At 35.5% G+C, this 26,167-nt stretch overlaps 1 protein-coding gene across 1 annotated transcript; it reads right to left on the bottom strand.

The window, feature by feature from the left end:
- Positions 1 to 821: 821 nt before the first annotated feature.
- Positions 822 to 26,167, bottom strand: FNDC7 (fibronectin type III domain containing 7). The gene is given in 11 exon segments (XM_031968704.1): positions 822 to 889; positions 2,135 to 2,164; positions 3,333 to 3,593; positions 5,003 to 5,257; positions 8,024 to 8,278; positions 9,542 to 9,799; positions 11,918 to 12,172; positions 15,390 to 15,647; positions 18,423 to 18,683; positions 19,969 to 20,223; positions 26,014 to 26,167. Coding segments are annotated over 11 exon segments (2,310 nt in total).

Genomic DNA, 26,167 nt, shown 5'->3' with positions numbered 1-26,167 from the left:
ATTGGGGACAGTAAATTGTCTATAAATGGAACTTCAATTTTGATGGAAAAATTTGCATTCATGGACTTCACTGCAGCGCTTTGACTTGCAGGCAGATGTGCATTGGCATTTGTTGCTCAGGAAATCTTAGAGGGAAGTGAAGCTGAAGAAGATGGTGGGAATTCTGGATTTCACAATCCTGTAGGAAGTTAAGGAACACTTTATAATCCTTTGGCATGGTCCAAATCATAGAGTTCAAACTCAAATTTTGCATCTCAAGTTTATAGCACTAAGATATTCATGTTTACTATACTACCATTTATATGGAGTTCCTCATCCCAAACATCAAACATAACTTTCTCTGTGTGTCTGCCTTTCTCTCTCTCTCTGTATATGTGTACCTATACCTACACCCCCACAAAATGATGTTGAAAATGATGGAATGAGCTGCCTAATGTATATTGGAAGGTTGGGAGAAGTCCAATGCTGAAGGTTAGAAGTCCTTGTTCCATAGGTTGATAGTTTCCTCCCAATTGACTGTCTCTCTTGGGTTCTCTTCAAAGCTTCTTTCTATAGGGTATCATCTTGATCATATAAAATTGTTCAAGGACTTTATCTTACTAAAAGAAAGATAGAGTTGAAGATTCTTGCATAAAGAGGAAGGAACCGAATGTTGGTTCCCTCCACTGCCCTTTTTCTTTAACTTTCAGGTTTCTTAGAGATCATTTACAATTCTAAAATGAAACAGCACAAAGGCATTCTGCAAAAAAAGAATAGAATTTTTTAAAAATAGTCCATTTGTACACAAACTCCACAACTCCAATCCAAATTACTTACCTGCTTTACTGAATCCCTGTTTCCACCCAGAATTTGGTGCATTATTCTGCATTTCTCTTTCCTCTGAAAATCACTGAATAAAATACATAGAAAGTAAGGGTGTAGCAATTTTTAGCTAAAAACAATAGCTGTGTAGTGAGGTTTCTTTTTTAATCTTCTTTGAATCAGCATTTTTGGTTTAAAATACAGTTTTCATAGAACTCCATAGCAACTGAACAGAAATGGAGGCTAGAGAAAAATTCAGTCTTCCAGGAGGGACTGAGTCAGCAGAATATACTTTACCAGGGCTAATAGGACTTCCCTTTCTCCCTTCTTTCCAATCCATTTTCTTCCAAAGAATTCCTTATTTAGCTGATTTTGGAGAAGATAGATTAGGAAAAAGTGAATTTATGTTGTGGTGTCATACATAGCCAACATTTTTCCTGGCTGCATTCTTGACACTCTAGAATCAGGGCTCCTCAAACTTTTTAAATAGGGGGCCAGTTCACTGTCCCTCAGACTGTTAGAGGGCCAGACTATAGTAAAAACAAAAACTTTGTTTTGTGGGCCTTTAAATAAAGCAACTTCATAGCCCTGGATGGGGGGATAAACATCCTCAGCTGCTGCATCTGGCCTCAGGCGGTAATTTGAGGACCCCTGCTAGATTTTCTTTATCAAGCCTCATGGTAAAAACCTCTTCATGGGAATCCACTTTACTCCTGGACTTCTCATATTGGAAGTACCTTCAGCCCCAGTGGTCTCTCCCTTTGATTGCCTGGTTCCTTTCAGAATATCCATTTGAAGGAGGATGACCAGACTAATCACAGTTTTCATTCCTGATTCTCTGGACTTTCTCTATAATGCCTTTTCACCAGGTACTTTCATCTCTTCCACTCCTTTCTTGTCAGTTTCCTTTTATGTATTGTCTTCCTTCATTAAAATGTAAGCTCCTTGAGGGCAGGGACTGGCTATCTTTCTACTTATATGTGTGTATATAAACATAGGTATGTATATTTATATACAATTCATATATGATATTTTATATATAGGTATGTATACATATACCTATATATACACCTATATATACATCTATATCTTTATAGAGGGTATGTGATTTTAATGCATTATGGGAGCTCCACCAACTTAGATTACAATTTACCTATAATTTGTAGTCTTAAAGAGTTCACTAAGCCTCAGATTAAGTTATCTTAGTCACATAATTAACATCAAAGGCATGATTTGAACCTGCCTTCAAGTCCAGTGCTCCAGCCACTATATCATGTTGGTTATATCGATATAGACACACACATTTTAAAAATAATCCGTGGTAGGGACTTACCCATTCCTACTGAACTGCCAGAGCAGGTTACTGTAATAAATAAAAATGCATAAAAGTTAAATGGATACAAACACATTTAAATTGATGACATAAATCACTGAATAATTTTACTCTGAAGAACCTAATTTAATCAACAGAACAGGGAAATAAAAACAATGCATGAATCACAGAAATGAAGTAGATCAGCACCTAATGGGGGGAAGAGGACTAGACCCAGTTGTTCAAATTGTGTCCTTAAATTTGTGGGAATTTGTTTGTTTGGCCATTTATGTTATAACAGGAATTTTGTTTTTCCTTTTTTCTTCAAAAAGCGGGTGATGATAGTCGTGGTGTTTGAGGCTGAGGAGGAGAGAGAGTGGATTTTTGTTGACTGAAAAAATTGTACAGAAAATTGAAAAGCATTGCTTCATATGGATAGAGTTTTGGACCTGGAATCCCAAAAACTTATATTTAGATTCTACCTCTAATTTTTGTTAGAGGTGAAGTTATGAGCAAAGCACTTAAATTTCTTTAAACCAAGACAGGTAGTGTGGTATAATGGCAAAAGAGTGGGATACAGAGCTAATAACTAGGTTAAAGTTTCATCTCTAACTTATATGAGACACTGGGCTAGTAACAACCTCTCAATGCCCTGGTCAGCTCTCTAAAATGCAACTTGCTTGTGCAACATGATAAATGTGGAAATATGTTTAGAAGAACTATACATGTTTAACTTATATTGGATTGCTTGCTATTTAGGGGAAAGGGAATGTGAGGAGGGAGGGGAAAATATGGAACACAGAATTTTGCAAGATTGAATGTGAAACTCTTTTTGCATGCATTTTGAACAATAAAAAAAGTTATTCTACAAATTAAAAATAAATAAATAAAAGAAATGAAATACAAATTTCTAACCTGTATTGGGAGGAGGGAGTTTCCTTATTTGGAAATAAGTTCCAAATAAGTTTCCTTATTTGGAAGTCTCTTATATGAATGCAATTACACTTTCAGTGTTATAATTAACCAGAACCTAACCCCTATTACTTACTCATCAGGTAATTGTGAGGTTTACAAGCTAAATGCCTTTGCAAGTCTTAAAGTGCTTTATAAATATGAGTTACTATTATTCTAGTCTATCCATAATTTTCCAAATAGCAAATAAATTTATTGTCAAGGAATTCTGGTTTACAGGAATGACATGGGAGTGGTCTCAATTTACCTGAATATATTTTTTGGGGACAGAAGGTAAGTTTGGATCCCATTTCATCAACTGGGGACACCATGACTGTATATACATCCCCACAAGGTATCTCAGTGATATCACAGTAACTAAGTGCAGAAGTCGGGGTACAAGTGAAAACGCCTTTAGATCCATAAAGTTCTGCCCTGTAGTTTGCAGACCCTAAGGCGGCTCTCCAGCAGATCTGAATACCATTATTGCCCAGTCGATATAATTTCACCCCCAAAGGGCAACAGGCACCTGAAAGGCAAAGTCTATATCAAAATTCCCTTTTTTTTTTTTTTAAAGAAAACAAAAGTTCTCTGCTCATTTAACATCTACATGACTTTGACCAACTAAGATAAAATATCACTTCTGAAAAGTAGCCACTAGAGTAGAGTAGCTAAATCCCATGATAAGCTGTGTCTATGGCAGCATGATGTGGTCAAAAAAATCCCTGGCTTCGAATTGAGGGCATTTGTGTCTCAATCTTAATCAACTCAGCCATTTACTATCAAGGTGGAAGGAAAAGAGAAGGGAATAAGCATTTGTATTTAGCACCTACTATGTCCCAGACACTGTACTAAGGGCTTTACAATTATCTCACTTGATACCACACTGAGAGAAAGATGCTATTATTATCCCCATTTTACAGTTGAGGAAACTGACAAACAGAAGTCAAGTGGCAGGATCACACAATTAATAAGTGAATCTACTTAACTTCCACTTAAATTCAGTTCAATCCAATAACTGTTAAATGACTCCAATCTGCACTGTGTTAGGTTCTAGAAAGAGAAAGATAAAAACAAAACAGTCTCTGCTATCAAAGAGCTGATAGTTTACTGATGGGATAGAGGCATAAAGTTTCTATGTGAGTAAGTAAATACAAAGTAATACAGAATTATTTCAAGAGGAATAGTGCTAACAGCTGGGAAGAATAAGGAAAGGCCACATGTAGGAGGGAGCACCCAAGATGAGCTTTAAAAGAAGCTAGAGGTTTCATCAGGAGGCAATAAAAAGACTTTAATCTTCCTAAACCTGTTTCCTCATCTGAAAAATTAAGGGATTAGACTGGGTGACTCCTAAGGCTTCTTCTTTTTTTTATGTACTGCATGGACCTGAATATTATTAAAATATTTTCCCCTTCAGGATAAAAATATCTTGGAATTTCCAGGGCAATTTATTAATTTCCATCAGAATGCCTTTGAAGCTTTGGTCCCTAGGGTTAAAAATAATTGCAAACAAAAAAAAGGTAGACATTTTAGATGAAATTAATTCACAATGTAAGTGCACACAATAGAGATGTAGCATGCATTTATATCTGCATTAGATATACATAGATAGTTAAAGCAAAAGGATTTGTTCCCTCCCCTTTTATATGTATGTATGTATGTACATATATATGTTACTTATATATAATATATATACACACACATACACACATATACATACACATATACACATATAGTATATATACTTATATTTATACATGTTCTTTCCCTCTAATAGACCAAAAATTCCATGTAGCCAGGGATTGCTACATTTTTGGTTTTTGATCTCCAGTGCCTGGCATATAGTAGCCATAGAGTAAATGCTCATTCAATAAATGAACAGGTAAGCTCCCCACTGATTTAAATGATATTTACTGCCAGCTTGTAGCAAATACTTACTGGAAGAATAATCTTGGTAGGTGCAAAAAGCAGTCAATCCTGTAGTACTAATAGCTTTCAGAGCCACTGTATAATTGGTGCCACAGCTGATACATCCCAGGATGCAGTGATTTTGCAAAGTATGACATTTTGACCGTCCTTTGTGAGACTCTAAAATTATCACATAGGTTTGTGCCCCTGTCCCAATAGTCCAGCTTACATTGGTTACAGACTGGGTGATTTGAATTATTGTCAGGTCTGCTGGGCAACATGGCACTTCAAAATGAAACACAAAAAGATAATAACTTGATTTCATGTTCATTAAATTATTATCTTTAAATCTATTAGGAATTAAGTTCATGTTTTGTTATGTGTCTTAAACTAAAAACGTCCCAAACAGAATTCATTATTTCTCTCCTTGAACTTATCTTTTCCCTAGCTACCATATTTCTGTTGAGGACACCTCCATCTTTCCAGTCTCCTATGTTTGAAATTTCAGAATCTTCCTCAGTAATTCTGCTGCCTTAACCATACCCTTCCCAATCAATAAAAAATCAGTTGCCAAATCTTTTAGATTTTATCTTCCCAACATCTTTTGCATCTATCCCTTTATGTAGTTGCCCACCACATTGACACACACACACACACACACACACACACATACATATATGTATGTATGTTAATTTGGCTTAACCCATTATCATCCCTCTCTTGGATTACTGAAATAATCTCCTAATTAGTCTTTTGATTTTCAGTTTCTCCCCTTTCTAATTCATTATCTGTACAACAATCAACCTAATATTCCCTCAAAATGGATTTTCCCTTGCACAATTCCATTTCTAGGCCTCTTTTTCCTACACTGGTCCCAACTATTTTCCCACATTGATTTCACTTTACTTACATCCTTGATGTTCCATTTAATCTGGCATACTTGCTGTTCCTTACACATGACATCCTATTTCCTGCTTTCATAAATTTGGGTAGGCTATCTCCCATTCCTAGAATGTTCTACATCCATTTCTGTCTTTTAGAATTCCTAGAACCTTTCAAAGGTCAGTTCAGTTCTCTCTTGTTACTTTAAGCTTAGTCTAATTTCAGCAGTGCTAGTATTTTCCCTAACTTCATCCTGAAATTATTTTAATTTACTTTGTATGTATATTATATTTACTTAACTATTAACAAATCTTTTCCCAAAAATATGTAAACTCCCTGAGGATATGGACAGTTTTGTTTTTACCTGTGTATCTCTAGTAACTAGCACAATATTTCATACATTAATATGTTAATAAATGTTCATTGAATTGAATTATGTATCCTGAATTTTAAAATTGGGTAATGAATTTTTTCTTTTTCATCTCTTCAGATGTACTTATTTATCCATAGTAGTTATAGTTAAGAAAAGTAACATTTTCTGACAAAAGGACCTTTACCAAGTTTCCTGACTTCTTTGATTAATTAGACTTTATTTCATGTAACACCTTACAACTATATACATATATGTAACACCTAACAATTTACAAATATATAATGACACACACACATATATATATTACTCTTTCTTACTAAAAAAAAGTCAACAAATTATGCAGTTTATTATGATGATTTGAGATTATCTTAGCCATTTAAGATACTTATAGACATTATAAACATTTATAGAGAGTTCTCAGTTATTCAGGGATTTATAGAAGTTTTGATGTTTTCTCCTGATCCTTATTCTGTTGCTTTTTAAGATGTTTTATGACTATTTGACACTTCTAAAAATAAGATGAATGAGAGTAGGTCAGACAAATGGAAACTAGAATCCTCTCACTTTATTATTTGATAGTGTCTTGTAAAATGTGTGGGAAAGGAAAAGAGAATAATTATTGACTAAAATGGGTGGATGTTCACAATTAATTAGAGAAATACAAATTAAAACACCTCTGAGGTGCCACTATACACCTCTCAGATTTTTTAAGATGACAGGAAAAGATAAAGCTAAATGTTATCTATCTTTAACTAATTCATTGTTATTAGAGTTGTGAATTGATCCAACCATACTGGAGAGCAATTTGGAATTATGCCTAAAGGATTATCATATGATGCATACCCTCTGATCCAGCAGTGTTTCTACTGGGTCTGTATCCCAAAAAAAATCATAAAAAGGGGGAAAGAAACAACACATGCAAAAGTATTTGTAGCAGCCTTTTTTTGTAGTGGCAAGGAACTAGAAACTTAGATACCCAATATAGCTGAACAGCAGGATGATTTCAGAAAAGTCTGGAGAGACTTAGATGAACTGATGCTGAGTGAAGTGAGTTGAACCAAGAGAAACTGTACACAGAAACAAGATTATATGATTATCAACTCTGATGTATGGGACTCTGTTCAACAATGAGTAGATTCAGGCCAATCAATTCCAATAGAATTATCATGGAGAGAGCCATCTGCATCAAGAGAAAAGGCTGTGGGGACTGTGTAGATCACAACATTTTCACCTTTTTGTTGTTTGTTTGCTTTTTTTCTCTCTTTTTTTTCCCTTTTTGATCTGATTTTTCTTGTGCAGCATGATAAATGTGGAAATATATTTAGAAGAATTATACATGTTCAACCCTTATTAGATTACTTGCTGTCTAGGGGAAGGAGGTAGAGGGAAGGAAGAGAGAAAAATTTGGAACAAGAGGTCTTACAAGAGTGAATGTTGAAAACTATCTTTGCATGTATTTTGATTTTAAAATTTTGATTAAAAAATTTTAAATCGCATCAAAAAATAAAATAAAATAGGTGGATTTCAATTATACCTATATTCCTCTAATACCCATTAGTGTTGGTAAGAGTCTGTTGTATGCAATTTGTTTGCTAATTGAATTTACTACAAAAAAAAATTTAGGGCTCATGAAATGTTTTCTGAGTCTTATGCTCCATTTACTTATGCTCCATTTCCCACAGTTCATTCTTTTGCATGGTATTGAGAGTGGAAAATGATAACAGCAACACAAATCTTAAGAAAATCATGATCATTTCTACCAAATTCAACATTTAAATTGATTTTTGCTAACATACCTGTTTCTAAAGGCACACCGTAACTCGGCAAACTCTGTCCTGCTTCTGTTTGTGCCACAGCACTTATGGAGAAAATAGATCCACAGGGCAGGTCAGCTATTGTACAGAAGTCTCTGGAGCTTGTGCAGTGGTAGAGCCCAGCCTCCCCTTTGGCAGTTACTATATAAGTAGCTTCATGATTATTGGCATTCCAGTGCACATTAATGATAGGAAAAGTATCCTTGGTCACATTTTTTATTTCTGGACTGCAAGGAGCTGAGAGAGTTTGGGTTATTTTATTAACCAGCATATGACAAAACAGAGCTAGGAATTTTTCTGGGGAAAATACTACAAATTTCATCTAATACAAGTAACAATATATGTGAATCTAGACAGTACCATTATAAGATGGGTAATACTTGGGCAATGAGATTACATACAACTATTAAAATGTTAAACTTAAGAAGTATACTAGCTTGATCATTTAAAAATATCTTGGACCCTCTTCTCCCCCCTAAAAACCCCAACCTTTAGGTCACTTAAAAGCTTAAAGTTTTAGCTTTCATGGAATTAAAACTGAGTTAGGCAATTTATGAATGACATAGGAAGCTCTGAATGGCAATTATGTCAATTATTGAGAACACTTTTCACTTTCTATCATAGTCACAGTTTTTGTTATCTTTCTTTTATTTGCTTTTTTCCCTTTTTTTTTTCTCTTATGCCCTCTTTCTTCTTCTCTTCCCTTATTTGTCTTTTAGCACTTAACATAGGGCCTTGCAGTAGATCCTTAATAGAAGTTCATTAAATAAATGAATTTCTTTCCCTTTTCTCATCTCCTTACTAAGGCCTAGGTCTATCTCATAGAGATATTGGGAGCACCAAGTAAAATTATGTATGCAAATAATTTTGTAAATCTTAAATTTCTAGAAAAAAGTCAGTTGTCATCAATATCATCATTATTTTTATTAGTCCACTCAATGTCTTTGTTGTGGCATAGAAGTGACTCTGGGATCTCAAAGGCTATGCCAGCAATAGCACAAATTCTGTCCAATCCTACTAAGTTAGAAAGACCTTGCTCATCGTCAAACTATGTCTTCAGGTTACTATCCCATCTAAGTTCAGAGATACTCATCAATAAGATGACCATAAATTGATTAATATTTTTCCCACCAAACTCTCTTTTTTGTTTTTTTTCTTTCTTCCTTTTTTTCTTGCTGAGGCAATTGGGGTTAAGTGACTTGCCCAGGGTCACCCAGCTAGGAACCCACATAAACTCTCAAAAGCTGTCTATTGTCTTAAAAGAGATTTGAATTGACACTATAAAGTGTATACCCAAAGAGACAAAATCATAGATGCATGAAGTATCAAAATAATCATAACCACCACCATTATCGGCATTAGTAGGCATTACTTTGTACACAGACATTATTTTTTTTTAATTGCTGGTTCCTTTGCTAAAGGATGGATTTATATGGGTCAGTGAAGATCTGTCTTTGCTTTGAAACCATTTCAGGGTTTGGAATAAAAGCCATACTGTACCTGTTGTCACACATTGAGGAGCACAAGATGTATTGCTCCCCCTGATGTCACTGAAAGAATATACAGTGACATTGTACACAGTGTCACACTGCAAGGCAGAAAGAGTGCAAGCAGTAGCAGTGTCATTGCACTCAATCACATGACTCCTATCAACAGCTTTTGTTTCATACATTTCAGCACCACGGACAGGAGACCAGACAAGCTCAATTGTATCACTGGACACAAACACGGGGTTAATGTCACTAGGACAGCAAGGAGCTAAAGGGTATAAGCACAGAGAGTGACTGTTAGTAACATGAACAGTGACAGTCGGTTCAGTCATGAACAATAATGGTCAGTGTGAGACATGCTAGAATGGGTCTATGCTACTAAGAATCAAAAGATTTAGTTTATCTTTCTGTCTCTGCTATTGGGAACACCAAGTAAAATTATGTATGTAAATAATTTTGTAAACCTTAAATTTAAAAAAAAAAGTCAGTCGTCATTAATATCATCATTATTTTTATTAATTAACTCATTGCCTTTGTTGTGATATAGAAATGACTCTGGGATCTCAAAGGCTATGCCAGCAATAGCACAAATTCCGTCCAGTCCTACACAGTTAGAAATATCCTGCATAATAACTCACTGTCAGACTATGTGGTTTTTTGTTTTACCCTCCATAAAATGGAAATCAATAATATATCATAAATATCCAAAAAAAATCCAAGTGTCATTGGTCAGCTTTTATAAACCTGGTTTTCTGTGGCAGAGGGAATATTAATCTCCCTTTCTTTTTTTTAGGCCCATCATCCATTCCAAATGTCAAGACAGACAAAATTTTAAAAAAAGCTATTATTATGTAAATAGATTCTGGGAAAACCCTAAAGAACCTCACTGAAGATTTCTGGTAAAGATACGATTCTATGGCCTGTCCATGAAAGGTCCAGAATTTCCCTAATAAAACCCTTTCCCTTAATCTTTCCCAAATTTACTGACCCATCAAGGTCCAACTCAGAACTTATCTTCTTCATAAGACTATTCCTGATTGTTCCAACACATGTTGATTTCTTCCATGAATGACTACAGCCCTGATTCTTTTATTATGTTACTTCAATTCAACAAGTATCAGTTAAGTAACTTGTGTGCAAGCTATTGTGTTAAATACTATAGGTAACAAAGATGAATTATCCTTGCCTTTAAGAAATTTTTTAAGGGAAAGATGAAATTTTTGGACAAAAAGTCTATATAATATAGAAAGCAATCAGTAGAGAAGGAGACATATGATGTACGATGTGAGCTTTTCTGGTAGGAGGGACCAGGAAAGGTTTCAAGGAATGAATGGTATTTAAATATAGCATTGCAGGCTAGCCAGGATTTAATCATGGAAGATGTTGTTGGATGGGAAAGGTGCAAAAATAAATACCAAGACAGAGAAGGAAAGACCAAAGTATGTTTGGGGAGGAGCAGTAATTCGACTTTCTAAAGCATGTGGTGGAAGATGATACTTTAATAAAGCAATAAAGTTTTAATAAAGAGAGCCTAACCAGTAAGTCTGCCATGCTAAGAAGCTGCTGGAAGGAAGCATCAGAGATTCTAGCCATTACCAGAATAATAAGTGGGAAAAAAAGCATCTGAAGGAGCCATTAATGCCCAAGGATCCTGAGTTCTCTTAGCTGACTAGACATTGATTTTTTAAAAACTGGTGAATGGGAAAGCACTGGGAATTCCAACTTTGTCCTGAGGGAAATGACTGATGGAGAAGTTTGAATGTAAGCAATTTAGTTGTTTTCCTGGAACTCGAGGTTTGGGGATATACATATGGTATTGGTTTGGCTAGAGTTGCAGACCTACTGCATGCATGGGAAATATTTTGATATATTTAATTGTATTCCTTTTGTTTCTGTGGTTATAAATAAGAACAATATCAAAGAAACCATGTTTATGTGATCAATTCAACTCTTCTATGCTAAAGTGATTTTGTTGAAATACAGCCCAAAGAGAAGAATATAGAAATCCCAGTGGTTAAGAGCTGAGCCAAAAAACTAATTAGATAAATCAACACAGATCATACAACCTGGACTAACACAAGTCACTCAAAAAAGCTAGAGAATAGCAGGAGATTTCTGAGAACCATAAAAAATTAGGCGTTTTCCCTGTGGACCTTCTGATGTCAAGTGGCACATATTATTACTGAGGTGAATTGGAAATTTTCTGCACCCAATTCTTATTAATGAATCAGGCAAAGGGGGTAGCAGTAACACTGTCAAATTTTCCATTCTTTATTCAACTCCTTTGAGTAACACTAAGTGAATTCTGCAGGGGAATGAATGATTTGTGGTGTTCTCATGTCTGGTGAATCCTTACTCCCCTAGGTAGGTATCCCATGCTACTTACCTGTTGTGTAGTTGAACACATCACCCAGAGGGCTCTGCCCTGCTTCATTGTAGGCAAAGACACTAATGAAGTATGTGAAACCACAATCAGATGGAAAACTGCATTGAGTGAATGATGTGTTACAATGCACTTCCAAACCATCATCACTTTTCACAAAGGCCACATAGTAATCTCCAAGTTCAACGTCAGTCCATGATACAGACAGGTGGCCAGGATTGTCCTCTTGGATTGAGATGCTTCTGGGTGCACAAGCAACTAGAAAAACATTTAAAGGCAGAGAGATTTTATCTGCTTCTTTTATCAATTAAAGATAGCAATTGTTTGAGTTCTGTTACAGACCAGGTTTAATAAATTGCATTGTAAAAAAATGGGCAATAAATCAGTATTAGAAAAGATTCTTGAGGAACCAACAGATGAACTTCAGCCCTTATTATAATAAAATCCAATGAAGTGTTCAGATGTTTTTTCTTTGATGGAAGGGAGGTATTTCAAATATTACTTGAAATAAGCGGGACTTTTGGTAGGACCTAAAATCCATTTGATTAAAGAGCAATTTTCATAGCAACAACAGCATTAATTCAACAAACATTTATTAAATATTTAAGTGTTCAAGATGCTGGGGATGTGAGAATAGATAATATTAATAACCTGCAATTAAAGAGGTTATAATCCAATGGTAATAGTATATATGTGGGGGGCTGTGGGAGGAGAAATGATACGCAGGCTCAAATAACTATTTTGGGACAAAGAATAAGTGCAATGGAGAGTGATAAGTATGCACAAAAGAGATTTAAATAAAATAATTTGAGGAAAGATAGGAAGATAGGAAAGTCAAAGAAGGCTCCAAGAATCAGGAGGTGCCAGAGTCAGCTCTTGAAAGAAGGATTGGATTTCAACAGAAAGATGAAGTGGAGTCTTTTCAAGCAGGGAAATAAAGGCTTAAAGATAGGGGAGTTCAGGCTGAATAAGACTTCACCTTATCTACTTTAAAATGATTTCAATTGGAGACTAGAGTCAGGAAGACCTAAATTCAAATTTAGCCTCAGATACTTACTAGCTGTGTAACTCCATTTATCTTAATTTCCTCATCTGTAAAATTTGTGGGAGAAGAAAATGGCATATAAATGCCAAGAAAACCCCAAATAGGGTTATTAAGATTCTGAATCAGCTGGACAATAGCAACAAAGTGCTTTCCTTATAATATCAGGTGTCCCAAAAGTCTTAGTGCTGTTTTTAGTTTTAATAATAACTTAAAGATTTTTAGGTCCACTCTATTGAATCAAAATAAATCTTAGAGTTAAAAAGAACCTTCATGGACATGTAATTCAACTGATACCTGAACAAGAATTCTTTCTACAACATACGTGAGAGGTAGTCTAGCCTCTACTTGAAGACCTCTCATGAGGAGGAATCCTACTGGATGCAAATCATTACATTTTTAGCTGGCTGTAATTGTATTCTTAGTTCAAACCTCAATTTTTTTTTGGTAACTTCTACTCATTGCTCCTTGTTCTGACCTCTGGGACAAATCAGAGCAAATCTAAACCTTCTTCCAAATGACAACCTTTTGGATACTTGAACACAAGTGCCACAACTTTCTTTCTTCCCCCAAGTCTTCTCCAAGTAAAACATCTCTTGTTCTTTCAATTAATGCTCATGTTATATGAGCTTATGATTCTTCTTGAGATTAGTTGTTCTCCTCTGGACATTCTCCAGCTTAGTTTTTTAGTCTTATTTGATTTAATCTGTTATGTTGGATTTTGCCCATACCAAACATGGGACAAATCTACACCAGGTGTAAAGAAGAACGAAGTGAAATGGGTAACTATTTCATTGCTGTCATAATTTTTAAAGAAAATATATCTGTACAAAAAGTCTTTCTGATTTTCAGATAGCACAACAGGTAGCAACTGGTATGTTATATTTTCTATAGTTTCTGGAATAAAGGTTAGAAAGAAAGATACAATACTATCCCCAATGGACAGATAAGAGATCTAATATGATAAATGTTACTCAGTAGTAATCAGGAAAAGTGATATATTGTTTTTAATATCATGAGAAATTCTAGTAAATAATTCATAGCAAACCAATTGGAAATAGAAGTAGCTAATGTTTGTTATGTCTAGGTTTTAGTAATGCCTCATTATCCAACAACATCAGGGAATAAAAATCTGGAATGAATGAATTTTCAAAGAACCTGAAGTTTTGGCTTTTTTAAGTCCCCAGACTATTTTAATTCTAGCTTTTTTAAAAAAAGGATATGTCCTTTATTTATATTTACTTTCTACTTGTGCAACTTGTATAGAGAGCCTTCAAGAACTCAGGATCACTTACATGCCATTATGAAACATCAGAGCAGGCTTTGAGAATTCCTTTTTATTTGTACAATAAGTAATAAAACAATTTTTAAAAATAAAAATATAGAAATATTCCAATATGCACATATTTCCTAATAGTTAGGGCTATTCCAAAGTACAAGTTGCCTTGGAAGAGAGCAGGTTTTCCCTTCACTAGAAGTCTTCAAGCAAAAATCAGATCACTTATTGGGCCAGATATAGAAGGTATTTCTTTTCAGACCTTGAAGGTCCCCTACAACTTTGAAATTTTTTGATATAGGGAGCAGCTAGGTGGTGCAGTGGATAGAGCAGCACCCCTGAAGTCAGGAGGACCTGAGTTCAAATCTGATCTCAGACATTTAACATGGTCTAGCTGTGTGACCCTGGGCAAGTCACTCAATCCCAATTGTCTCGGGGGGGTGGGGAAGGAAGAGAAATATTTTGATGCAGAGACCACTTTTTAATTAGGAATTCATTCTCATAAATACCAGATATACGTAGCCTGGATTCTGTGGTAAGAAAAAACATTGTTTGTAGTATCTCAGGACATGAATTTAATACCATTTCTGATGGACGTGGCCCTCTTCAACAATGAGATGAACCAAATCAGTTCCAATAGAGCAGTAATGAATTGAACCAGCTACACCAGCGGAAGTACTCTGGGAGATGACTATGAACCATTACATTGAATTCCCAATCCCTATATTTTTGTCCACCTGCATTTTTGATTTCCTTCACAGGCTAATAGTATACTATTTCAAAGTCCGATTCTTTTTGCATAGCAAAATAACTGTTAGGACATGGATACTTAAATTGTATTTAATTTATATTTTAACATATTTAACATGTATTGATCAACCTGCCATCGGGGGGAGAGATTGGGGGGAAGGAGGGGAAAAACTGGAACAAAAGGTTTGGCAATTGTCAATGCTGTAAAATTACCCATGCATATATCTTGTAAATAAAAAGCTATTAAAAAAAAAAAAGAATGGGCTTCATTTTGTAAGGACAGCTCCCTATTTCATAAATTGCTTCTTTCAGTACACTCAAAAGGGCCTTGGCCCAAGGTTTTTGGAGAAATATTATTGTTACCTTGACCAATTCATCTCATGATAAATATGCCATATTTTACTTACCAGTCTTTAAGTTCACTGTTGCTGTTGAGTGACTAGAGCCAGCATCATTACTTGCTAAAATGGAAAGGGCATACTCCGTTCCACACTGGAGAGCAGAGATAGTGCAGGAATTAGACACAGTACTACAATTCAGTTTTGAAGTCTCACTGGAGGCCATCACAGTATAACTGAAAGCTCCTTCCGTTGGCATCCATGAAACTGTGGCCTTCTGAGTCCCACTATCAAAAGACACTTGGATGTCTGCTGGAGCATGAGGACCTAGAGTTTTTTTGGGGGGAATTGGGGTTTTTGAGAAACAATTTAACATGTTTCATATTCCATCAAAGAATCAAGGTAAGATTTGGTAGAATTTCAGATGTGATGGTACAGGCACTACTAGGAAGATGGAGGATAGTGCATCTCTTAGGCTTGGGGTTTTGAGTAATAGCAGATGACCACAATTAGTTTAACATAAATATACCAATCAAACCAGCTTACCTAAAGAGGCCTAAACTGTCCCTGGTCAGATACAGGTCAACGGTCCTGTGCTAATCAGTTGTGGAATCTGCCCTGTTATTATTTCTGAGTTTCTTCCCTGGATAAGATGGAGAGACTTAATCTTAAACAGTGGGTAACTAAGTGGAGCAGTGAGTAGAGGGTGGGTCTGATGTCAGGAACACTCATTTTTGTGAGTTTAAATCTGGCCTCAGACACGTCCTGGCTGTGGGACCCTGAACAAATCATTTAACCTCATTTTTACCTCAGTTTCCTCATCTGTAAAATAAGCTGCAGCAGGAACTGGCAAATCACTCTGGTATCTTTGCCAAGAAAACCCCAAATGGGGTCACAAAGAGTGGGAAATGACTGAAAATCAACATACACACACACACACACACACACACACACACACACACACATACATACAGGAATCAACTTTGAAGATCAACTCCCTCCACAAATCTCAGAATCTAGGTATTCCTGGAAATGAATTCCAGCAACATTCTACCTTGGTATGGGAGTTGGGGTAAGACACATAACTTCTAATTCCTCATTTGTAAAATGGATAGTATAGTACTTGCTATAATTACTTGCCAGGGTTGTTAAGAGCATCAAATTAAATGATGTTATTTTACAAACTGAAAGCATGGTATAAATGTAAGCTATTGTTGAATAATAGATTTAACTAATAGTAAAGTAAAAAAAAAGAAAGTAAAAGTAAAGAATACTCTTTAAACAAATCTAAAGATTACTTATGACTTCACACAGAGCTGAATTGAAGAAAAAAAGTATTAAGAATCTCTGTCAGCTGCTAAAAACTGGGACTCAGGTTTCCTGAGCCCTAACCCTGGTTCTGCTATTAACTAGAAGTCTACTCTTAGAAAAAAATGTTTCACCTCTCTGGAAGTCAAATTCCCTCATCTGTAAATCATGGGTACATTCTAAAATGTCTTCAGGATCCTATATTTATTGCTCTCATACCCAAAGATTATATGAATATTTCAGTATTTCTCCAGAGATGATATTGATGAAGATCCTAGTCTCATTCCTAGAACACCACAAGGAGTCACTTACAATTTTGACCCAGTAACTAATTTTCAATCAAAAGAATTTCATTTTTTAATTTTCCAGAAGGCAATCCCCCCCCAAACAAAACAAAACAAAACAAAACACACATGCCTTCTCTTTGTTTGGATGCTTTTAAAGCAAAACATAGTACAATCACTTTGCAATTGACAAAAGTCACTCTCATATGAACTATAAATGCACATGTATGATTTCTTAAAACTTTTTAGAGCTTTCAATAGCCTCAATTGTTCTACAGTAAAAATTATATAACTCATACATTTTCCCCCTGAGAATATGAAAAAAATAAAATGGTAAATAAAGAATAAACTACTTTAAAAACAACGTTTTATTAGATTCTCACCCTACTGTCCCCTCCAAATCTCTTATTCTGTATTAAAACATCTATATCTAATTATCTTTGTGTATCTACATTTATATAATGTACATATACATATACACACATATAATACATACAATACATATGTGTGTGCTACATATATGTATATATTCACATATCCATGTCATATGTGTGTGTGTACTGAATTTTAAGTTCACAATTACTGATGGCTTCCTAGAACAACATCAAGCTTTGCTATGTGGTATTGGATGGGTGATATATTTGAAAAAATTATAAACGGGATTGGTGATAGGCCACATCTATTCAGAACAACCTTTTTATCACATTCAATAATTATTTTAACACCTATAAGAAAGCTCCAAGAATATTGAGTATGTGATCATAAATGTCAATAGATCTCATATGAGAACTATTGAACTATGAATAGGTCTAATTCTCCTAAAACAGAGGTACCCTTTAAGGGCTTTTTGAGCATGACTAGTGTACATAAAATGGAGGCCCCTGCACTCCTTATAATATGGGTTGAAGTAGCTTTCGGTGATTATAAAATTCCTGAGTCCCAAGGATAAAGATCCCTGTTTGGTCACAGCATGGGCACTATGAAGTGTAGGGGTGAGAAGGGAAGGATTTTCCTTCCCATGTTCTCTTTTTTATCCCTCTGAGAAATCATCCTCCTGTTTTAAATGACTGAGACTGTGTTGTATAGAAATTGATCTAAGCTATAAATTTAATCTTCCCCTCCCTAGTAACTGAGGTGGTACAAGGGAAAAGAGGAAGAAGATTATGTCTCTCACATATTGAGGGAATAACTTTTTTATATTTGTAATTAGATTCTTTGAAGCAAATATTTCTGCTAATTTGACTGTTAGTAGCTAAGGAAACTCTACTTGGGGGAACATTTATCACTAAAGATTGAAGCCATGTTCAGAGAACCTAGACCTCCCTATCCCAATTCCCTTAAGGGTACTGGGAACTCTGGGATTAGGGTGAAATATAACCTACTTGGCCGTCAGGTGATGGGGACCAGTGTTCTGTGTTACATGTGAGCAGCCATATTCTCTTTTACTAGTTCTTAAAAGTTATCAGTTACATTATGCTGAGCTAAATGATGTTTTTTTAAAAGGGCTTACTTGTTCTCTGATTGTAAGTAGAATCATCTCCAGGAATCCCATTAGCATTCCAGGCATATGCCTTTATGGTATAGAGCGTTCCTGCATCTAAACTGGTGAAGGTCAAAGAGGTGTTGGTGGTATTCTCTTTCCACAGTCTACCCAAGCCATTAGAACGCATGATGGACACGGAGAATCCGACCGCCATGGATACAGCTTCCCATTGCACCAGGATTGAGTCAGAACTAGGAGAACTCACATCTAAGACAGGGGCAGCCAAGACTGAAAAGGTAGAAAATAATTCACTTCCTTTGACACTTACATATGCAAATTGCTTCAGAAAAACCAAAGGTACCATAATACAAACTTAAAACCAAAAAAAGCAAGTAAATGTGGGATGATCATTTACATTGCCAAAGAATTCTTTGCTTTACAAAAAGATTCATAGGAGGGTTTTTTCCAAATAGTAACTCCCCCACTATGTCTAGGTGTTTGTTTACAGATTATTGACTACTCACTGAGATTTTGGTAGGAGAGAAATTATAAGTATTAGAAACCACTGACAGTTATAGATGAATCAGAAATGAAAACTGAAGGATCTTTGGAATTTGTAGGATAGCACAATGGAAAGAGCACCAGTCTAGGATTCAGGAAAACTCATCTTCCAATCTGTCCTCAGATACTTACTCAGATATGTGTGACTCTGGGTAAGTCACTTGCACATGTTTACCTCAATTTTCTCATCTGTAAAATGAGCTGGAGAAGAAAATGACAAAGTGCTCCAATATCTTGGCTAAGAAAATCTCAAATGGGGTCAGAGTTGGACATGATTGAAAAATGACTGAACAACACCGATGGAATTCAAACATAAGTCAGTGGGAAAATATATTTGAGTTAGACACAACTTCTCAAAAACTCTCATTCCATATCAAGATGCCTTTGTATACATTTATATTTAAGAATTAATGTTGCCACACAAAGCCAAATAAGAGTAAATCTTGGTAGGTGATTCAATATATGTCAAACTGTTATAAAATCCCACCCAACTAGGCTGTAATTTATCAGTGGTTTTTGGGAATATGAACAAGTAGGAAGAGTCACTGATTTCACTAGACAAAAAGACCTTCTGGCGTGGCAAGTGATTTTGCCAGATGAAGAAGATAGTAATTTTTGATTTGGTAAATAAGTGTCAGGAGGTTATGGGAGTCAGAGAAAGTTTAAGTGACCTGTACTAAGGTCATAATGCTTTGTATCAGAAGTAGGACTGGACCTGAGGTCTTCCTGGTACCAACTAAAAATATTTCCCTAATTTAAGCAGACTAATACTTCTCAAGAAAGCCCTTCTATCCCATAATGACCAAATTTTAAGTAATCACATATGACATTTAAATTACATTTTTTTCTCCCAAATAGATCCAACTTCACAAGCAGTATTGTTTTTCATAATTCTGAACACCAGATCTCAAAAATTCATTCTATGTCAAATTTTAGTGCATATTGGCAAAAACCAATTTCCAAGCAAGCTCACGTTCTTTCCTTTATTTGTCACCCAGGTATTGATAATTACCTGTCTTTGCCTTCTTGGGAGCTGATGCCTGGCTTCTCCCTCCAGTGTTGACTGATCTGATGGTGATTTTGTACATGGTAGCTGCCTTCAGGCCTGACACTGTGCCTGGTGAGTTGGTGACTATTGTTTCAATGAAGGATTCTCCATCTTGGGCTGTGAGGAGATAACTAGTAGCTCCAGGTACAGGTGCCCATTCCACAGTAATGCTATTGCTAAGTTTGGAATAAGCCTGATCAATAATGGGTATTTCTGGAGCTAAAAACAAAACAAAATCAATAGTCAAATATCATATTAGTAAGGACATAGACAATAACCACCTCCCACATCCTTTTTGCCTTTCAAATACATGTATTCTCATTATATTTTTAACAAGTTGTCCTCACCAACTGGGTGATGTAGTAAATGGAGCACTGGGCTTGGAATCAAAAGGATCTGAGTTCAAATTTAATCTAGCTATATGACCCTGGGAATGACTGTTGACCTTTGTCTGCCTCAGTTTTCTCAACTATAAAATGGAGATAATAATACCCACTACCCAAGATTGTTGCAAAGAGCAAATGAAATATTTGTATTGTTTGGCACACAGTAGAAACCCAATACCTTTTTTAAAAGATTGGTTGCAATAATTTCTTTTTTTTAAACATGGTAAAAAAAATATGTGTAAATCCAATATAGGCATACATATTTATTCAATTACCTTGCTGCACAAGAAAAATCAGATCAAAAAGGGAAAAAATGAGAAAGAAAATAAAATTCAAGCAAATAACAAAAAAAGTGAAAATGTTATGTTGTGATCCACACTCAGTTCCCATAATCCTCTCTGTGGGTATAGATGGCTCTCTTCACCACAAGATCATTGGAACTGGCCTGAATCATCTCATTGTTGGAAAGAGTGACGTCCTTTAGAATTGATAGTGGTATAAACTTGCTCTTACCAAATACAATGGTCTCCTGGTTCTGCTCATTTCACTTAGCATCAGTTCATGTAAGTCTCTCCAGCCTTCTCTGAAATCATCCTGCTAATGGTTTCTTACAGAACAATAATATCCCATTACATTCATATACCCTAATTTATTCAACCATTCTCCAACTGATGGGCATCCACTCAGTTTCTAATTTCTTGCCACTACAAACAGGGCTGCCACAAACATTTTGGCACATACAGGTCCTTTCCAGCCTTTAAGATCTCTTTGGGATATAAGCCCAATAGATACACTGCTGGGTCAAAGGGTATGGACAGTTTGATAACCCTTTGAGCATAGTTCCAAATTGCTCTCCAGAATAGTTGGATCAGTTCACAGTTCCACCAACAATATATTAGTATCCCCATTTTCCCATGTCCCCTCAAACAGTCATCATTATCTTTTCCTGTCATCTTAGCCAAACTGAGAGGTGTGTAGTGGTACCTCAGAGTTGTCTTAATTTGCATTTCTCTGATTAATAATGATTTAGAACACTTTTTCATATGACTAGAAATGGTTTTAATTTCTTCATCTGTTGGAACAAGAGGTTTGGCAATTGTTAATGCTGTAAAGTTACCCATGTATATATCCTGTAAATAAAAGGCTATTAAATTAAAAAAAAAATTTCTTCATCTGAAAATTGTCTACTTATATCCTTTGACTATTGATCAATTGATGGCTTGAATTCTTATAAATTTGATTCAATTTTCTATATATTTTAGAAATGAGGCCTTTATCAGAACGCTTGAATGTAAAAATGTTTTCCCAATTTATTGCTTCCATTCCAATCTTGTCTGCATTAGTTTTGTTTGTACAAAAACTTTTTAACTTAATATAATCAAAATTATCTATTTTGTGTTCAATAATGAACTCCAGTTCTTCTTTGGTCACAAATTCCTTCCTTCTCCACAGATCGAGAAATGAACTACCCTATGTTCTTCTAATTTACTTATAATATTATTCTTGATGTCTAGATCATGAACCCATTTTGACTTTATCTTGGTATACGGTGTTAGGTGTGGGTCAATGCCTAGTTTCTGCCATACTAGTTTCCAATTTTCCCAGCAATTTTTGTCAAATAGTGAGTTCTTATCCCCAAAACTGGGTTCTTTGGGTTTGTGAAATACTGGATTACTATAGTTATTAACTACCCAATACATTCTTGTTCCCTTCTCCTTTCCCTTTTCCCATTTTTTTTTCTGCTCTTGGCCATTATCCTATCTTCTTCTTATCAGAATCCTGGACTTTGAACCTGGGTCCCTTTGGTCTCATAGGTAAGCTTTAATATGCCAAGATCCAGGCCTCTGAGTCACTTCTAAGCCAACTCAACACACTGAAAATAAGGACTTACCCCATTCCTTTTCCCCTTTGTACATTGTCTCCTATTAGAATGTAAGCTCCTTGGGGACAAGGACTGTCTTTCTTGCTTATTCTAATATCCCCAGTGCAAATACAGTGCTTTGCATTGAACAAGCCCTTAATAAATGTTTTATCTATCCATCCATCTCTTAGATGAAAGACAGAGGAAAAAAAGAGGCAAAATGATTTACACAAAGACATCTGGAAAGTACAAAGTAAAGGAAGAATTAGAACTGAGAGTTGTTGACAATCATTTGGAGTAGTGGGGAGGGAAGAAGGGAGTATGAGAAATTTTCCCTTTGAAAAGGATTTAAATGACTTGAAAAGTAAGGAGGAGACCAAGAGAAAGATGAGATCAACAGTGGCCTTCTGCCTGTGGGAAGTCTGCCTGGAGCCAGCTACCTTGGGAACTGAGCTGATTGGCTTTGTGGTAAACCCATTGGAACATTCTGCCTCTAACTTAAAATCATGGATTTTTAGAGTTGATATTATATAGTCCAACACTGTCATTTTATAGGAAGGGAAATCAGTGAGTCTTTCAAAATAAAAGTTTCTTCCTTATCCCACACTTTATTGTAGTGCCTTTTCATCTACTTATATGAGTGACTCACCCATGCAAAAAAAAGAGAATTTTTTAAAACTCCAAATTCTTCTGTTTCTGGTCACAAACAACCATTTATTTCTGTACAATGGCCTAGGGATTTGGCAGCTACTCAAGAATAATAGTTCTACAAAGATGAACAATATACCCACTGTGTGATAGCCAAGCATTCTTTCAACATTATTCAGGTATGCTTCTTTCTTGCCATCTATTAAAATTTTATGACAGTGATTCTGTTGTCAGAGAAGGAAGCACTGCCCTGAAGGCACCATAATGTAGTAGGGAATATACTCTTTGTCAGAGACTTGGGAGGGATGGGGGCCCATACTGGCTTAGTTACTTCATAGCTGTGTGATTTTGGACAAGTCCATGAAGCATTCTGGATTTCAGTTAACTTATCCCTTATAGTAGGGAAAAGTTCAGAATTGGAGGCAGAAACTTGAGTTCAAGTAAAACACATAGGATTATAAAGGAAACTGAAATATTTATCGAAATATATTTTTTAAAGTTCATGCAACCTAGTTACAAACCTCTGTAGGAAGTCTTTCTTGATCTTCCTAGTTGCTCATATAGTTTCCCTCTTTGAATTATCTTGTCTTTACCTGTTTACACACTCTATCCTCCAAGAGAAGGTAAACTCCTTGACAGGAAAGGGTTCATTTTTTCTAACACAGTACCCTGAATATAATATTTTCTTAATAAATGCTTGTTGGATTGAATTGGAGAAGAGGATACAGGAAGAGTGTAAAAAAAAAAAACCTGCAGAAAAATCAAAGATGAGGCCTTTGGCCTAATCTTAGTATTTCCTGTTTCCTTCATTCCTCTCAAGAGAACTTGTTCTCCCAGTTCCAAAGGACCCAAGATGAAAAATGCCATCCACCTCCAGAGAAAGAACTGATGGAATCTGAATGCAGATAGAGGCATATAATTTTTCACTTTATTTTTTAGTGGGGTTTTTTTCTTTTGATCTGTATCTTCTTTCACAACATGACTAAAATGGAATTATGTTTTGCATGACTACACATGTATAATCTATATAAAATTGCTTACCATCTCAGGGAATGGGTAAGGGAGAGAATTTGGAACTCAAAAAATTCTTTTCAAATGATTGTTACAAATTGTCTTTACATGTAATTGGGGAAAATATTTTTTTTCCTTAAAAAAAAAAAGAGAACTTGCTCTCCAATGAACCAGCCCAATCATGGCATATTTGGAATGGCTATAAGCTCTATATAAAATTTTTGAACCACTAAGGAGCAGAATATTTGACTTTGAGGGCAACAACTAACCTCAAGCCTTACCCAAAAGCAGAATGAGCAGCTGGCTACATGGTATGATTTGAGGTCTTCCCCTCTTCCCTATAAATATCTCCCGTATAAGCCCACAATAGTTACTATTTTAGGTTAAAGCAATAAAAGCTACTGTGGATGTTATTTTGGAGGGCTGACACATTAAGCCACTATAATTCATTAAGTCCTTATTGAATGAGTTTCAGATTAGCTAGTTACCTAGTTACCTAGCAGAGTCATGTAAGAACAGTACATGGGTTAAGTCATTTTTAATAGGATATTAAGGGCAAAAAGAGGTTGCAGTGAAGACTTTTGAACTTCAGAATATATGGCTTCTCAGGAATCTCACAACTGGGATTTCTAACTGTCAGGTACAACTGAAAGGATAATCAGTCAACAATCATTAGCATCAATCCTGAATATAATTCTAGGCACTGGATTTACAGTTACCTTCAAGGAACTTGCAAGAGAATGGAAGCTGGTGTGAGATGCATATGATTGCAGATATGTAAGCACAGGGTAGATAACAAATTACAAATATAACATAATGAGAGTTAAGGAGGCTCAACAACTGGAGGAATCAAGAAAAGCTTCTTGGAGGTGGCATTTGATCTGAGCTTTAAGGGCATCTGGTGATTCCAAGAGCTGAAGATGAGGAGGAAAACATGATGACATTAATAATATTAAGAAAAAAAGTTGTAATATTAGCATTTCTATAGTGCTTTATTATTCATAAAGCACTTTCTCACACAGTATCTTATTTGATGAGAATGACATCTCTTTGAGGTTGGTGAGATGAGAACTATTATTTCCATTTTGCAGAACTCAGAGAGCACAAATTTTTGGTAAAGTCATGATTAAATGGTGGCCCTGAGACTTGAATCAAAGCCATTAGATGTGTCCAGGACTATTTAAGCTATGCCATGGATGACTACCAAAAAACTAGGTTTACTTCACAACTTGCTTAAAGAACTAGCTCTGAATAGCTCTAACAAAAAGAGAAAATGTATGCTTCTGAATAGTTATTATCATTTCATGGATGAAGATAAATCAAGTAACATACTAAAAGTTACAGATTTGGAAGATTCACTATTCCTTCAGAGCAGATTTGACCATGTTGTGCTCCTTCATCAACAGATTCCCTATTACTATTCTATCCCTATTCTATGATCCAAAATAAATCTTCCAGGCACACAGCTGCTGCTTAATAAGCATTCTCTGACTGATTATCCTCTTACTTTGTTTAGTCCACTCACAAGATTTTTTAAAAGTAATATTTTTCCTCAATTACATGTAAAACCAGCTTTTAACATATTTTTCTCCCAAAGATCAAGTTCCAAATCTAGATTTAAAAACCCCCCAAGGATTATTAAGTATATAGACACTCTACAAATATTATCTATTTGATCCTCACTACTACTTTAGGAAGTAGATGCTATTATTATCTCCATTTTACAGATGAGGAAATTGAGGCAGGCAACAATTCAGTGACTTGCCTGGAGTCACATAAGAAGTGTCTGAGGAAATATTTGAACTCAGACCTACCTGATTCCAGGTTCAAGGCAAATGTTTCTTATATATCTTATGATGCTATTCTTCACTAATATTTAATGTTTTTAGATAATCATTTAACTTTAATTTGTTCTATATTCAGTTTTCAGTGAAACTAATCCACCCAATTTAAAGTGACAAACAAAAAATTATGATTCTAGTGATGAGATCTATTGATCTGATTTTAACTAGGACAGACTATGAAGTCCCCAATCAGGAAAACAAACTCCCATTTCCATAGTAATAACAGAACATATGACTGGTGTAAGTAACCCGAACTAACCTGTTAATTGCATTGTCAGTGCTTCAGCCAGCAGCATCCCATTTTTATCGAGGGCATCCACTTTAATGGTATGGATGGTGTTAGGTTTAAGGGAGGCAATTGTGCCTAGGAGTGTAGCATCATTAAAAAGGGCAAATATCGAAGGGCCTACCAT

This window comes from Sarcophilus harrisii, chromosome 4, assembly GCF_902635505.1.
Source record: "Sarcophilus harrisii chromosome 4, mSarHar1.11, whole genome shotgun sequence".
Lineage (NCBI taxonomy): Eukaryota > Metazoa > Chordata > Mammalia > Dasyuromorphia > Dasyuridae > Sarcophilus > Sarcophilus harrisii.
Note: the sequence above shows the minus strand (reverse complement) of the source record. Positions and strands in the feature narration are given on the sequence as shown.